This window comes from Prunus persica, chromosome G2, assembly GCF_000346465.2.
Source record: "Prunus persica cultivar Lovell chromosome G2, Prunus_persica_NCBIv2, whole genome shotgun sequence".
Lineage (NCBI taxonomy): Eukaryota > Viridiplantae > Streptophyta > Magnoliopsida > Rosales > Rosaceae > Prunus > Prunus persica.
In genome coordinates, this window is record NC_034010.1 from 18,031,061 (window position 1) to 18,046,477 (window position 15,417).

At 38.0% G+C, this 15,417-nt stretch overlaps 3 protein-coding genes across 4 annotated transcripts; 1 reads left to right on the forward strand and 2 right to left on the reverse strand.

The window, feature by feature from the left end:
• LOC18771197 lies at positions 4,564-6,678 on the forward strand. Its single transcript, XM_007202365.2, has 4 exons — positions 4,564-5,171; positions 5,716-5,877; positions 5,967-6,075; positions 6,242-6,678. The coding sequence occupies exons 1-4, from the start codon at positions 4,827-4,829 to the stop codon at positions 6,457-6,459; spliced, it is 834 nt and encodes a 277-aa protein (XP_007202427.1). The 5' UTR covers positions 4,564-4,826; the 3' UTR covers positions 6,460-6,678.
• On the reverse strand, positions 6,778-8,663 carry LOC18769493 (myb-related protein 305). Its single transcript, XM_020558384.1, has 3 exons — positions 8,473-8,663; positions 8,000-8,234; positions 6,778-7,585 (listed from the first exon to the last, which is right to left on the reverse strand). The coding sequence occupies exons 1-3, from the start codon at positions 8,661-8,663 to the stop codon at positions 7,073-7,075; spliced, it is 939 nt and encodes a 312-aa protein (XP_020413973.1). The 3' UTR covers positions 6,778-7,072.
• On the reverse strand, positions 9,184-14,930 carry LOC18770378. Of its 2 annotated transcripts, XM_020557692.1 has the most exons (7): positions 14,742-14,930; positions 14,103-14,352; positions 13,726-14,001; positions 12,990-13,641; positions 12,701-12,900; positions 11,879-12,123; positions 9,184-11,345 (listed from the first exon to the last, which is right to left on the reverse strand). In XM_020557692.1, the coding sequence occupies exons 3-7, from the start codon at positions 13,995-13,997 to the stop codon at positions 9,484-9,486; spliced, it is 3,231 nt and encodes a 1,076-aa protein (XP_020413281.1). In that variant the 5' UTR covers positions 13,998-14,001; positions 14,103-14,352; positions 14,742-14,930; the 3' UTR covers positions 9,184-9,483. The 2 variants fall into 2 exon arrangements, with proteins under 2 accessions (XP_020413281.1, XP_020413280.1); XM_020557691.1 differs by lacking the exon at positions 14,103-14,352.

Here is a 15,417-nt window from a genome sequence, read left to right on the forward strand (position 1 = left end):
GACGTCATTTTGCCCATGTTGTTTTTAAATAAATTTATAAAATAAAAATAAATAAAAAACCGCGCGTGCAACCTTCTTCTTCAGGTGGCACAACCTTCTTTCTTCTTCAGTCATTTAGTCAAGCACTTGATGTGCAGCTCTAAGAGGTCGTACCAACAGCTCCAAGGGACCTCTAAACTTATTTCCATGACTTCCAAAAGGTCGTGCAACCCCACTGACCTCATTGTGGCTCCGCCACTGTCCATGGTAAACATACTACTGAAAAAGAAGGTAATTCCCTTTACACCTATCTCTATTTGCTATATTCCTTATCTATGTGTCAACTCATTGTCCTCACTGGAAAAGAAAAAATGAAGTAAGAAATTAAGGTCCCTTTTGCTATGGAGGGTTAGACTCGGCTATCCTAGAGTAGTTACTATTGTTTCACAAGGGAACATTACTATTGTTTTACATGAATAGTGAATAGTGACTGCCCTAGCTCCCCCCTTACTATGGCTAAGGGTAAATGAGTGGAGTTGCTCTAAGAGTTTGGACTTTAATCTAACACATCAATCATGATAGTTGATGCGACGCTCATGACTTAATGCAGAAATTCTTATGCATACAGTTGATATTCACCTCATGAGTATCATACCTTATTAACCGACATTAGGGGAGGAGGGAAGACAACAAATGCAAGGATAGATGACTTCGGACCCAGCCCAGTTGGCTAAAATACTTGCCCAATTAATTAAACTCATTAACCTGTGCTTTAATTTGGTTCTTTGGTCCAAATGAACATGCGTATCCTCTAGGTTGGGAGGATTGATGATAGTTTCTTGTCAACTTCAAATTGTTTGCATTAGATATTTTGCACAAACATGATCATAAATCCAAGAACTCTCTACTATTTTATTCATCCACATGTTAAACTATCAAAGCTCCCCCAACCATCATACCCTTGATGCTAATGAGCTCTTGGAGTTCTGGTAACGTGGCGCGCATGTTTAGCAGATCTCAAATTCTCAAAAAGCGAAAAATCATTAAGATGATCGAAAATTAACTCCAATATACAGATAGACGGTGTTAAATAAGGGAGAGTAAAGTTACACACACACTGTCAATGTACCATAAGAGTTTGAACTTAAGACTATTTATCTGCAAGTTTATTATTTTTTGAGTTGACTATATCTAATATTGTAGTCTTCTCTTTACTATTATTTTGATATTTTCTTTTGGCTGGCTTTTTAAAAGGCAAACCTTATAGTCACTCAACCATTAGATATTAGTATCTCCGAGCTTCTTTTTTTTATATTTAGAAATTGAATTCATTCATAAAACCAAAATATTGTACATAGAACGATATTAGTATCTTGGAATTTTGTTTATTTTGTTATTGTTATAGCTATGTTTTTATTATATTGTAGATTGATCATTGTTATTAAAACACACAATGCATTGCAATTTATATTTCTATAGAATTAGTTTTTTGTTTGCAATTTCTGTTTTTGTTTTTATATTTGGAATTATGAAAAAGGAACTGCTCACTTTTGCATAGACTGCATTGCAGTTTTGCTCACACTCATTGTAATTTTTATTTAATTACAATTGGCTAAATTATTTTATAACTGAATATTGGTATGCTTTTTGAAGTTAATGAAAATTATACAATTGTGTCATCAATGGATATGCCTTTTTGACTTTGTTTGGTTGTTTGTTTTCATGATGAATTTGATTTTTTACGTTGTAGATTGATCATTACTATAATACACAATGCATTGTTGTCACATCCCGGGATCGACTCCACCGTAGCACGATATTGTCCGCTTTGGGCCCCCCTCTCTGCCCGCACGGTTTTGTTTTTGGGAGCTCACGAGCAACTTCCCAGTGGGTCACCCATCCTGGGATTGCTCTAGCCCCCAACTTGCTTAACTTCGGAGTTCCTACGACTCCGAAGCCAGTGAGCTCCCAAAAGGCCTCGTGCTAGATGGATGCGGGTGTGCACATATAAGGCACATCACCCCCTCTCTTTGGGCCCCCTCTCTGCCTGCACGGTTTTGTTTTTGGGAGCTCACGAGCAACTTCTCAGTGGGTCACCCATCCTGGGATTGCTCTAGCCCCCAACTCGCTTAACTTCGGAGTTCCTACTACTCCGAAGCCAGTGAGCTCCCAAAAGGCCTCGTGCTAGATGGATGCGGGTGTGCACATATAAGGCATATCACCCCCTCTTCGTTAGTTGATGTGGGATCTTACAATTGTAGTTTATATTTTATAGAATTGGTTTTTGTTTTTGTTGCAGTCTATGTTTTTTTTTGTTGCAATTTATGTGTTTGTTTGCTATTTTTGTTCACATCATTGATATGTACATTGTTTTGTTTTGCATAACTATAGAGCATGAGGGATTTGGTACAAATCTTGCCCGAATCGATGTTTTGTTTTTTTTAAAAAAAAATCATTGACTGTTAATATAAATATTGCGTAACTGAACAAATATCATAAAAACAAAGTTGGTGTAGTGATTTGAAAATGAGGATTTTACGTAATTTTGAGGTTCTTGATTTCAAATGAATAATGAAACTGTTTAAATAAACTTCAGTGGCATTCCTTGTAATTTATAGGGATTACTTTAAAATATAAGGCTATATTTTTCTTCCCACGTGCTGGATTCTTAATCAGCAATGCCATGTCAATTGCCTCTAAATTTCCGTCAAATAGTGTCAAACTCGAACCCTAATGTCATGTCAGCTGTCTTTTAATAGCTATATGTGTCTACTTTTGGAATGGGTAACTCAATTTCTGGAATTTTGTATTGGTTGATTGATGGGTTTTAGATTTGAACTTGGATATGTGTCATTTTACCATACTGTGGACTTACAAAAAACATATGAGTTAGAGAATACACAATTAAGCAACCACAAAGTGTGGTGTGGTTGATAAATTAGCATTTTTAATTGGCGAATTGTTTGATGTCTTAAAAGTAGGGGTTCAAAACTAGTTGAGAGCACTTTGCGCCCAGGGACAAACGAGTCGAATTCAGAGCGAAAATTAATTTCACCATTCGAATATGGGGACACCTCATGATATTTACTAAATAAAAAATAAAAAATACACAGTTAAGCAAAAGCCCATATGACTCGTTCACTTCTTCCTATTGCTTTGCGACAGTTCACACCTTCCTATTTCACCACATATCAGTCATGATCTCTTGGACCCCTGTAGTCCAAGAGATTTATGGTCACCCACCGTTGGATGTAAATTCAACGGTTGACTTGAATCGGGTAATAATCATTTATGTCATATTGCATTTATATATATCATTTTGAACCATTGGATTAATATCCAACGGTGGGTGACCACAATCTCTTGGACTCCTGTGGTCCAAGAGATCGGGACTGCACCACATATATACTACTTATGATTTGTTTAGGTTTGGGCTCTATCTTCTCTCTCATTTAGGTGGATTCATTTCATCTAAACTTTAATTTTTTGATTATTTTATCTTGTAAACTTTTAGTAAAGCTTATCTCGGGATATTTGATTAAATTTCTGATAACCATTATGGCTAAACAGTCAAATTTGATTGCTCATTGCTATTTTTATATCCATGTTTAGTCTTGTAAATTAAAGTTAGTCTTGTAACTCTTTATTTATCATTTAAGGGCTGTGACTTTTGTCCTCCTTAATAATTTAGCATTAATCTAATATTACTAAATCCTCAAGAATATTGTCACACCACAACCACCCCCACTACTACCACCATGCACTACCACCATCATCATCGACAACAAACCCCAACAATATGGTCACCACAACCACAACCACTCTCACTATCACCATGTCACTATTTCAAAATTTCCACATCCAAAAGACCATTCAGAAAATAATAATAATAATAATAATAATAAAAAGAACCCATGCGTGAAGTCATTTTAGTCACCCCCATAGTCATCTATCTATCTTGGAGTCAAAATTCAATGGTTGATATTCAAACTTGGATCAAATATCCTGATATGGTATTAATGTCAACCATAGATTTTTGATCCACTAATTGGCTATGAACTCCGGTGCCAATAATAGATGGTGTTGTGCCTAACACACTATTCATGTCCACTTTCTTTGAATCAGATTCTTGCTTAAAGTCTCCTTTGAATCAGATTCTACTAAAAAACCATCAATAATGTTTTTTTTTTGGTCAATACCATCAATAATGTAAGAATGTATATATATAATCCCATTCTATTAGGGGATTATTCAAATAATTTTATTTGAGGGACGCCCTTTAGGGTACTCTATAATTTTTTTTTCCAATGATCCAAACCATTTATTTTTTAGGTCTTCATTCATAAATCATCCTTACAAAAAATTAGACAAATCGAAAACTGTTTTAACATCCAATTATGTCATACAAAATCAATGAATATGGTGCTTCAAAAAAGTACTAAAATTTCAATAACTCAATTGAATGGTCAAATGATGTCAGGTTCAAGTAATTTTTTGTGGAGATGATCTTTGAATGAGTATCTACAAAATAGATAGTTTGGATTAGTGAAATACAATCTGAAGTGAGGCCTACAAGAGGTGTCTCTCAAATAAACTTATTTAAAAAATCCCTCAATAAAAGCTATATATATATATTGTTTTGGTGGTACCTAAACATAATATGCTAGTTATGGATTAATTACCAGCACGTAACTGCGACGACCATTCGTCTTCATCTCTCTCTCTCTCTCTCTCTCTCTCTCTCTCTAAAAATTCCTCTTAAACAAAAAAATAAGAAGAAGAAAATAAAAAATAAAAAAACTCTCTGCTTATACTTTTCTCTCCGACTTCCCTCAAAATCTCCCGATATGGACGCGCCCGACTCCTGCCAAACCGCGGCGCAACGCTTCCAAAACGTCGTCGTCATGCGCCACGGCGACCGCATCGACAACTTCGAGCCTCTGTGGGTGTCGCAGGCAGCGAGACCATGGGACCCGCCTCTGGTCCAAGCGGGCAAGGATCGGGCCTTCTGCACGGGTACGAAGCTCCGATCCGATCTCGGATTCCAAATCAATCGGGTCTTCGTCTCACCGTTTATACGCTGCGTCGAGACCGCCGTCCAAGTCGTCACCGCTCTCTCCGCCAGCGAACACCCTACTCTCTCCAAATACGAAAGCGACCAGCCCCTCCCTGTCGATCCATCTAAGCTCAAGGTGGGCCCCAATATTTTGTTATTACATGTTGAGGATTGTGATTGCTTATTTAATCAAATTTGTATATATATATATATATATATGTATGTGGATTAGGTCCTATTCTGATAGTTTGCTTGCATAATAAGATATATACAGTAATTTTTCTTTTTGGGCACAACAATATGTGACATAGATCGATTGAGACAGTTTTTTTCTTTTAAAATTTTAAAATTTATTTCATTTTTTATACAAGCCATATTGAAAGTGGGGGGGATTTGACCGCATAATCTCAAGCGCAGGATAACTGTTCTTAATTGGGAGAGTTATGTATATAAATTGACAATCATGTATTAAATGTCTCACATATTATCTTATCGGACTCTGAATCAAAACTTATGTTTTAAGAGTTGTACTTTATGTTTTGACAACATAACATGCCAGATATTGAAAAACGCTAAGAGAAGTGTTGTACAGACACAGCCTTAGTATATTTAAGCTTGGTGATAATAATATGTGGAGTAACAATGGCATGTAGGTTTCAGTCTGTTTGTCCATTTTACAGGTCTCAATTGAATATGGGTTATGTGAGATGCTGAACAAGGAGGCCATCCGTGGCGACTTGGCTCCAAAAGATGGACAACGATGGGGTTTCAATATACCAGAGCTTGAGGCTTTGTTCCCAGCTGGGACAGTGGATCAAACTGTGGAACGAGTGTACAAAGAGGTATTTGGAAATTTCTTGGTGTATGCATAATGTGGACATAAATGATTTTTGTTTTGACTAATGGAACCTCTTTCTGTGGTTGAGTCCAGTTGCCCCAGTGGGGAGAGAGTGTGACGGGTGCACGGGCTAGATACGCTGAGGTCATTCTGGCCCTTGCAGATAAATACCCTACAGAAAATCTGCTCCTTGTCACTCATGGTAGGCTGCATATGTGGTTCAACTCTTTCTTGAGTTTTTAGTTTCTCTTTTATGTTTTTGGAAATTTTTGGCAGCTTTTTATATTTGTTCTTTAGTAACTCCAGCAATGTGTTCCTCTTGCCAAGGAAACGCCTTTCGAATCTAAGATAAAAGCATCTTTGTGCAGGTGAAGGAGTTGGTTCATCAATTTCTTTATTCCTGGAGGGCGCCACAGTTTATGAAGTAAATTACTGTGCATATTCAGAACTAAGAAGGCCTGTCTTTGACAAAGACCAGCCAACAACTGCTGGGAAGTTTGAGGTAGTGAAAAATCTTCGCCAGACTGGTCTCAGTTACTCGCTTGAAATTGCGGAGACAGGTGATTTAAGCTTACCATCAGAGTAACGACCGTGTAATATTGCCTTCTTTCTAGCGTGCTTGACTGCATTTTTACACCAAAACTCCAATTATTGGAATTCATTCCAGGCCTGACTGGTTTACAAATTGATCAGACAATAGTTTCTCTTTTACGTTTTCTTTTGCAACTTCAGTTCCATGTATTTGCGACCAGGCCATGAAGGGCTCGGGTTTAAAAAAAAATGAAACAAAAGCTTCCTTTTTACACCAGAACAAGTTCCCTTCACCCCCACAACACACCCCCCCTCCCCTTTATCAATATGATCATGTGCTACTTCAATCACTAACAACTGAAAAATGACTGAAACCTTCAAAGAAAGTTCTCTTACTCGTGTTCTATAAGTGTTTTGAGTTACAGAACATGCAAGCATAGTACCTATCTTTAAGAAGAAGCAACTATCATGCCTGTTGGACAAAGAATGGCAGAGGCAACTTGACTTGCTATTATATGCAGTTCAATGTCTAGTACAAATAATGGCAGTAACAATAAATTATCATTCCAGTTAGACCTTGTCATTTTCTAGGTAAAGAAACTAATACAAAGTTAGTGTTTAGTTTCCACATCCTACATGCAAACTTGAAGTTACAAGGTTACTGCCATTCAATGCTGCTCTGATGAGTTTGGAAGCTGTTCAATCTGATCAAACATGTCTACCGGTAAGTCGTCGAAGACACAGTCCGGGGTTATGGGATTGCCAATTTTGTCCCTTTCACCACTTCCACAACTTCCTACCGGTTCGAGAAATGGGGGCTCCATGAGAAGTTGTTCTCCTCCATTTCCAAGTTCTGAAGCAACCAGAGGCGTTAACAAGTCGAAATAGGGGTCAAATCTTGCCAATAGTTCTTGGGTTTCTAATGAGAATTCTAGGTCTGTTTGGGGTTGTGGGTTTTGCGGAAAAGGGATTAGTGGTTGGGGCTCAATCCATGGATTCTTCTCAGTTGGGGCAAGCTCTTGTTGAACAGGGTTTGCTTCAAGAGCAAGTAACTTGGGCTTAACAAGATCTGGTAGTGGCACCATTTTGATAATCTCGGAGTTCCCAAAGCAAGGTGGTGATGAGCATGATTGAGCCTGTGATGATGATTCTCCCTCTGATGAACAACTGAACTTTGGACCCTAGAGAGGAAGGAAAAAAAAATCCAATAACATAATTAACAATTAATTACAATACTTAAATTTGTAGGAACCGTAGGTCCATAACAATAATAACGACATCTTTTTCGTCAAGATTTATTCATCTGGCTTCCATTTTTTTTGTTCTTGTAACTCTAACTACCAAAAGTTGAACAAATTAAAACGTCTAAATGGGGCTAACATGAAAATGCAAACAATTTCAGACAGAATATTTCAATTGCATAAGTAGAAAAACTTATTTTCTTACTGTGAAAAACCCGTCTCTACATGTGCAAATGACATCAATTGCAGTCATTACCAAAAATGATTAAAGAAAAATGAAAGAAAGTTGTCATTTACACATCCAGAAAACCAACATTAGGTTTTTCTTCTGTCTAGAAGTAACATGTCATTTACCTCCAAAGTCAGAACCTCATCATAAACAGGGCCTTCCCTTTTGTTTTTGTGTGACTTGGAGGGTGCTGATGCCTGCAGAATCCTAGCCAGCCTCTTCTGCCTGCTACTCCAAAAATTCTTAACATCATTGTCAGTCCTCCCAGGCAAATAGGTTGCTATTCTTGCCCATTTGTTCCCAAATTGTGCTTGTAAGTCTATCACCAACCTCTCCTCCTCTAGTGAGAATTTGCACCCACTGAGAAACAAACACAAATTCCAAATACAATTAGCAAAAAAACCCAACAACCGATATGCTAAATCCTGATTAGCAACAAAACCCAACAACCCATTTTTGAAATCTTAATCAGCAACAAAACCCAAGAACGTATTTTTAAAAAAATCTTCATCACATATCATTTGCATGAAACAATGTACCAGAAGCAAAAACTAAAAAAGAAAGAGAAAATGAAATGGTGCATGATGAGTTGGGTTACTTCTTCAAGTTGGGTCTAAGCTTATTGACCCAACGGAGACGGCAAGACTTGCCAGTCCTCTGCAAGAGGCCTTTGGATCGAATGGAGCTCCAGTCTCTTGGGCCACACTTCTTCACATGGTTTAACAGAACTTCATCTTCCTCTGCTTTCCATGGCCCTTTCCTTATACCCTCTTCTCTTCTACCCTCCATTCAGAATTCTTTCTCCTTTCTCAGACACAAAAGGAGTTACATTTGTCACTTTCTTTGCAAAAGCTTTTCTATAAGTTATGCAGCACTTTCTGTAATTTTCTTATCGTCTGTGTAGTGGCGGTTAAGGCAGTTACTAATGCCATCGTCCACTAGTTAGCCCACATTCGCACTTTTTTCTCTGTTTCAAAATCATACCGATGAAGTTACGAAAATGGCCCTCTCTTATTTTTTATTTTGATTTCCAACCATCAAAGCAAAGAGCCCTGTTTCTTTTGACATTTTTACCTCAAATATTTTAATAAAAAAATCAAAAAATTCCCGAGAAATTAAACATTTATTTGGTAGGATATCCTTATAGGACTGCTTGAAGATTTCAAAGAAGAAGCCAATGGGTTCCCACCACAGTGGTGGCGGCTTCACCCCATGCCACCTGAATTTGAACTCAGAGTTGAACTCCGATGTAACCAAAAAAAACAAAAAAAGATTTCAAGGAAAGAAAAAACAGTTCCAAAACCAGCCATTATAATAATTCTCCTTTTCCTATTGACTCTGGTTCACATGGCTAAATGCTATTCCTTCACAAAAACAATATAAAGAGATACATTTAGTACTTCCATTGGGCCAAGATATCTTAGCTTTCAAAGTTTCCTTGAAATGCGTAAGTTAGCAGCCATATAACTTGGTACAACAAATCAGGTCAACGAACAAAAAAGCTACAATTGGATCTATTGAAGAGTATATACATGAAGAAAACCCTACGACTAACTAAAGCACTAATATTTTAGCTCATCTGTCACAAGTTTGCTGGATGCCACACTCGTCAAAAGGCCTCAGCAGTCTCCATTGAAGTTGTTCCCTCAGCAGAAGTAGTATTGATGCCATTGGCAACTGGTTGGCTGATCAGCCCATTGTTAGTGTTAATGCTTTCAGCACCGTTTTGAAGTTTAGTACTAGTAAGATGAGATTCAGTAATAAAAGACGGCTTCTCAGAAGAAACAGTTTCAGTATCCCCATTCTCAACAGGCAGACGTTCCTCGTTGTAACTTGATGTTGGTGAGCATTTAAGCAATGATTCTCCTTGTACAGCCATCGAAGTGCCAACTGCATTTGAATACTGACTACAATCAGAACCATTTATCAAGTTGTCACGAACCCCATCAATTGTGATAGCATCATCAACGGATGATCGGTGATTACTTGTGCTTCCATTCTTGCTTTCAATTTCTATTCTATCACTTTCTGAAGCTTCAGACACTTGAACCACTTGTGATTCAACAGGCACAGATGCAGATGGCAAAGTCTTGCTATCTACGATATTGTTATCAGATGCTCTAACAGTAGGCTCAATATCATTGCAGTGGAGATCATTTGGATCGGTTACTGTGCATTGTTCCGCAAACTCCATTCCATTTTTTCCTTCTGTTTCCATTTGTTCATTTCCTGTTATGACACCTGAAGTTTCGGCTACTTCAACCACATGTAATTCAACAGGAATAGATGCAGATGGGGAGATCTTGTTATATACAGTATTGTCATCAGATGTCTTGCAAATAACAGTGGGTTCAATATCATGGATGTGGTCATCATCTGGATGGGTTACTGTGCATTGCTCCACAAACTCCATTGTTGAAGAAGGGATATCAATGTCCTCATCCATCGCATTTTCTTGCCTATTTCTATTTAAGATATCATCCTCATATCCAGTTGGATTAGTGAGAGCATCATCTGCGGAAGCCAAATCTTCAGTCTCTCTGTTAAACAATGACCTCTGTCTGCTTCCCGAGAAGACACTGCTAGACACAACCTCGTCAACAGAATATAACCCAGGTGGGGAAATACAGATGGATGATGGGTCAACATCCATCTCATCACAAGATACTTCTTCTCCACAACTCTCATTACATGTGCGATTTCCACGTGCTACCAGATTACTCTGTTCAGTACCCAATTTACCCTTGGTTCTCACAGCAGTGACATGTCCATCCCCACAATCATTCTCGTTATGAGATACTACTTCCTCATTTACTAATTCTCGATCTCGATCAGCAAAAGGTGTCACATCCATTGTGGTATTGCAGCTTTCCAAATTAACTAGTCCATTTAATTGATTCTGTACAAAGACGGCTAAAGAAACAGCATGATCACGAATCAAAGAATCATGAGGTGGGCAGTGCAGCATATCAATCAAGGCCTGGTGGTACTGCAATAGGCTTATAGATGGCATAGCCGACTTTTTCCGACAGACACTGATAACTTTCAGTACATGCTCGCACAGGTTGCCCATTTCTGCCCAACTGCAGTTGCAAATACCGAACTGTGAACCAGGGTTCCAAACAAGATAAGCCTTATCTTGATCAAGCTGGTTAATAACTTTTGCACATGTACCTTCCATGACTACATTGGAGTCTGGAATCTTCAACGCTTTACGCCAAGATGTTAAACCACTCACCCATTCATCTTTCCAATATCGAGCAAAATCATCCTTCTCGGAATATTCATCAAGCCAGAAGTAGGAATGTACTTTTGTACCCAGCTTGTCAACCAACCAATCAACTCGTGTGTACACACTAGGTTTCTTCTCATTCAACAACCTAAGCTTTAGTTGGTTGTGGTAGAACTCCATTGCTGCACAGGTTTCCTGGCTAGCAAGTGGAAGATTTTGTAGAGCAGAGATCCACATCCCTATGTCAAAAAACATTTTTCTTGAATGAGTAATTCAAAATAAAGCAAAAAAAAAAAAGAAAAAAGAAAAAAAAAGGCTCTTTTAATAGAAAGGGGAGAAAGAAAACAAAAGGGCCACTATCTGCAAGACTAAATATTATATTGAACCCACGCAATAAATTGATCTTCTGCCAAATAAAGACTGCTTTACAATCAGCAGGTCAATTCTTAGGATATCAAATTCCCCTGTATACAAATGGGTATATATTACATGCAAAGCATATACTAAATTATATATTACACAAACACACACACACACATGAACATCCACACATTTATGCGACTATATATGTAAAATTTATGAACATATGTATGTATGCATATATATGCACATTAACCTGTATGAATGCCACACAATCAAGTCAGGGCAGGTCTTAAGAGATACATACATAGACATAAATGTAAGTATGTCAAGATGAAAACCAATTAAAAGAGACATGTTAGTTCATATCACAGGGCAAAATATACCTCTACTTAAGATGATAGTGACCAACCTATTCTAGGATACCAGGTTGCCTTAAAGTAATCCATAAAATCTGATTCATCTAGAAAATCTTCTATGAAGTCCTCAAACAAACCCTCAGTTCCTCGTTGCTGACAAATGTTATCCATTGCCTGATGAAACCTTCTTGATATTGCAGCTCGCATCTCATTGTCCACACATTTCTTTACTAAGTTTTTATGCCATGCATGACGAACACGCCAAAAGCTTATCAACACCGAGCACTGAAATACATCCCTGAATACAATGAAAAAACATTATCACTTAGCTTCAAATCATGCAAGTATTTATCCATTAAAACAAGAAAAATAAATACAGCTCTAGATCATGTCAAAGTAGCCTGCTCCATTTTGAAATCGTTGCGGCTATTGTCACTGGCCCAAACCCCAAAAGGTCACCTCATAAAATTGGATAAATAAATAAGATTTATTTATAGCCTTCAACCTTGATTTTAAACATCGTTTGACAATAGCAAGGCTATGTGTTGAAATTAAATCACTAGTGGTCAAAACCAAACAAATCACACAATACTAGTGCATCGACTGGACAGTCTGATCAAGTCAAGAGATTGGGCATTAATTTCAAGGAGAGAATCCCACCTGCTTATAATATTAAACTGAAAACAAATCTTCTAATCATAAGTAAACAACTGAAATGGAATATATTGGAAACAGGAATAAGTGGTGATGTAGTTGGGTTCACACTGCCACTTCTATGGAAAATGATCTATGGACTGTGTTCTACCAAACAAAACATCAGCGAATACAATCATCTATTGTCAGTTTGAAGTTCGGACAAGGACTGAGAAGCCAACCTGATAGTGAGCACATCAGCTAGCGGATCATCCACAATGAACCCAGCCAACTTCCATGCAGGATCTTTCGTTTGAACTCTATTGTAAAGAGCCCTCATCCATTTATGGGCATTGGAACTTTCAAACTTTGGAGCCACTATCCAAGCTACTGGAATGGCCTTGTTGTCGTCGTTAAATACAAGGAGACTGTGAACTGAATACTATATAACATCCAAACATGAACATTTTTAGTTGCACATTCTATTAACAATTGCAGTTAACAATAAAAGGTTAAACAAACTAAACGGACCTTCAATTTGTTTGTTCCGAACCTTGAATCAGAAGCTAGAAGGCTGCGATTTCCAAAGCGAATCATCTGTTGCAACTGCCAATCTGTTTGAATTCCCAAAGTGAAAGGGTCCACATCAGAGAAATCCTCATAGTAGAAAACATTACTCTGATGGTTTTCCACCCACATGCTGATGCTAACCGCATCATCTGCATCCAATTCATATCTAGAACGTCGAATGATCCTCTCCTGTCTCCGAACGTACCTATGGGTTAAAAGATCATCACGATTAGATGGACCGCCCTGTTTCTCTACTGATTCGTTGTGTCTCTGCATTATAGTCTCCACAGAGACCCCCACATATAGCAAAGATAGCACACGAAGACGTAGGTCCTCAGAGATGTATGGGGCAAACATAGCACGTGTTCCGGCAGCCATCTTGTCTTGCGGGCCATGACATGGCACCCCTTTCTTATCCACATGCTTATCCTGATTATATATGACAAGCGCCACTGAGGGTTCAGCAATTAAGCGTTTCACGATAAAGTGGCAGGTACATCCTCTCTTGGTGTTTGGTCGACCAGCATTTTTCTTCTTTGGGAGATAAGTAGTCCTGCTAGGTCGTACAACCCCACCCTTCCTATGGTCATCAGGACCAAAGGAACACCAATATCTACACATTTAAAGAAGATAATTTAAGCTGATAGAAGGCAGGAATGCTGGCTAGAATGGACAGAGGAAAAAATGTGGAACTTACAGAATATATTCAAGAACACCATCAACCTTTGGTTTGTAAGGCGTCTTTGCCTGCCGCCGCCTCCTTGCTTCAACATGAAATCTTGTTGGACATTCCTTGTTTGCGGATTCACCCCTCAAAAAATCATCAACTCTAGCAAATGGAATTAGAGCAACTCTATCTTTATTGTCACGCCAACCTTCCACCTTTGACCACACAATATCACCAGAAGAAAACTCCAGTGTTGGTGGACTCTGAACAGGAAGGGACAGAATCTCATCCCATCTAGCCATCTACCTACAATGGATAAAACAGAAATGATACACTTAATAACGGAACACTAATACACCAATGTTCATGCTACCAGAGCACTCAATGAGCAAAAGCCAGATGTTAACCTTAGGCAACAGTGAATTCAGCACAACTCAAGTTAACCAATCAGTCTAACTTTAAGTCGAGAAGAAGAGGCTGGACCTGGAAATTCCTTCCGAAATTTCTTTCGTGTTCTTCCTTCTTCTTGAGTTGGTGCCGCCGTTTAATTTAAAATGGGAAAACCTAGCCTTCTCCTCCTTGTCCAGAGGAAGAGGCTGGTGTGATTAAAAAGTTTTAAATTTTCATTTTTAACAATGATTACCTCACCCTGCCGCCCTGAGCTCAATTACAAATTATCTATGTTGAATTAAACATTTACAAGCACACCCCAAACCCGATTAAAAGATAAAACCAAAGAGCACAGAAAGATTAGTTTAATTCATGCAATGACTCTCATGCCAAATAAAAAGTCCAAAACTTCAGCAAACTACTCCAGTTCCTGTAAATTCTTTCTCAGAAATTTCACTTCTTCTATTTTCAGGAATTCTCATAAATCGAACACAGTTGAAAAGCACAAAAAAAAAAAGAAGAGAAAAAATGTAACCTTCGCAGACTCAAACTGAGCAATATGGCTATATGCACACATCACGCAATATACACATATGGACAACTATGTATGCAAATATGTTTATACTTTCGGGTTAGGGTTTTAGAATTAGGGTTACCTGGTAAGGGAAATGAAATAGAGAGGGAGGTTGCGCTGCCTGTGGAGATTGCAAACGGACGGAGAGGACTGAACCCCAAAAACCCTTTCGTCGTACACACTTTTTTTTCTTTCTTCTTTTTCTACTACGTGTTATTTTATCTAACTTTGTAGTATTTGCAAAACAGGTCAACTTTTCTCAATAATTCATTCATACGGTCATTTAGGAAAAGGCGATAATAATTTATTTATAAGAGGAGTAAAAAGTACAGAAAAAACGACTAAGCCCTAGAATATTTAGGCATCTCTACACATAAGGGTTCGTTCGTCGTTGCTCTTAATAGAGCCCCCTCGCATCCTAGAGATACTGAATTTTTTCGTGCGTATTACAAATCAAGCTTACTTGATATTAATATAAATAATTAGATGTAAAATGAGTCATATATAGTGTCAATGCATATAATTAAAATTAGTTTGAATTGGATTCGGAAAATACTAGTGATAGAAGAATTATCTCAACTTTTATCCCATTTCTCTTATATATTGTGGTCCTTAAATCATAAAACCATGTAGAATTCATGTAAGACCTACTCACTTTGTTTTCTTATGGTGCTAAGCACGACATGGGTGTTGTGTCATATGTTCTGCCCATTGTGTTTGGGCATACCAATGCTTTTGTTGCACCAAATCCATCTTTT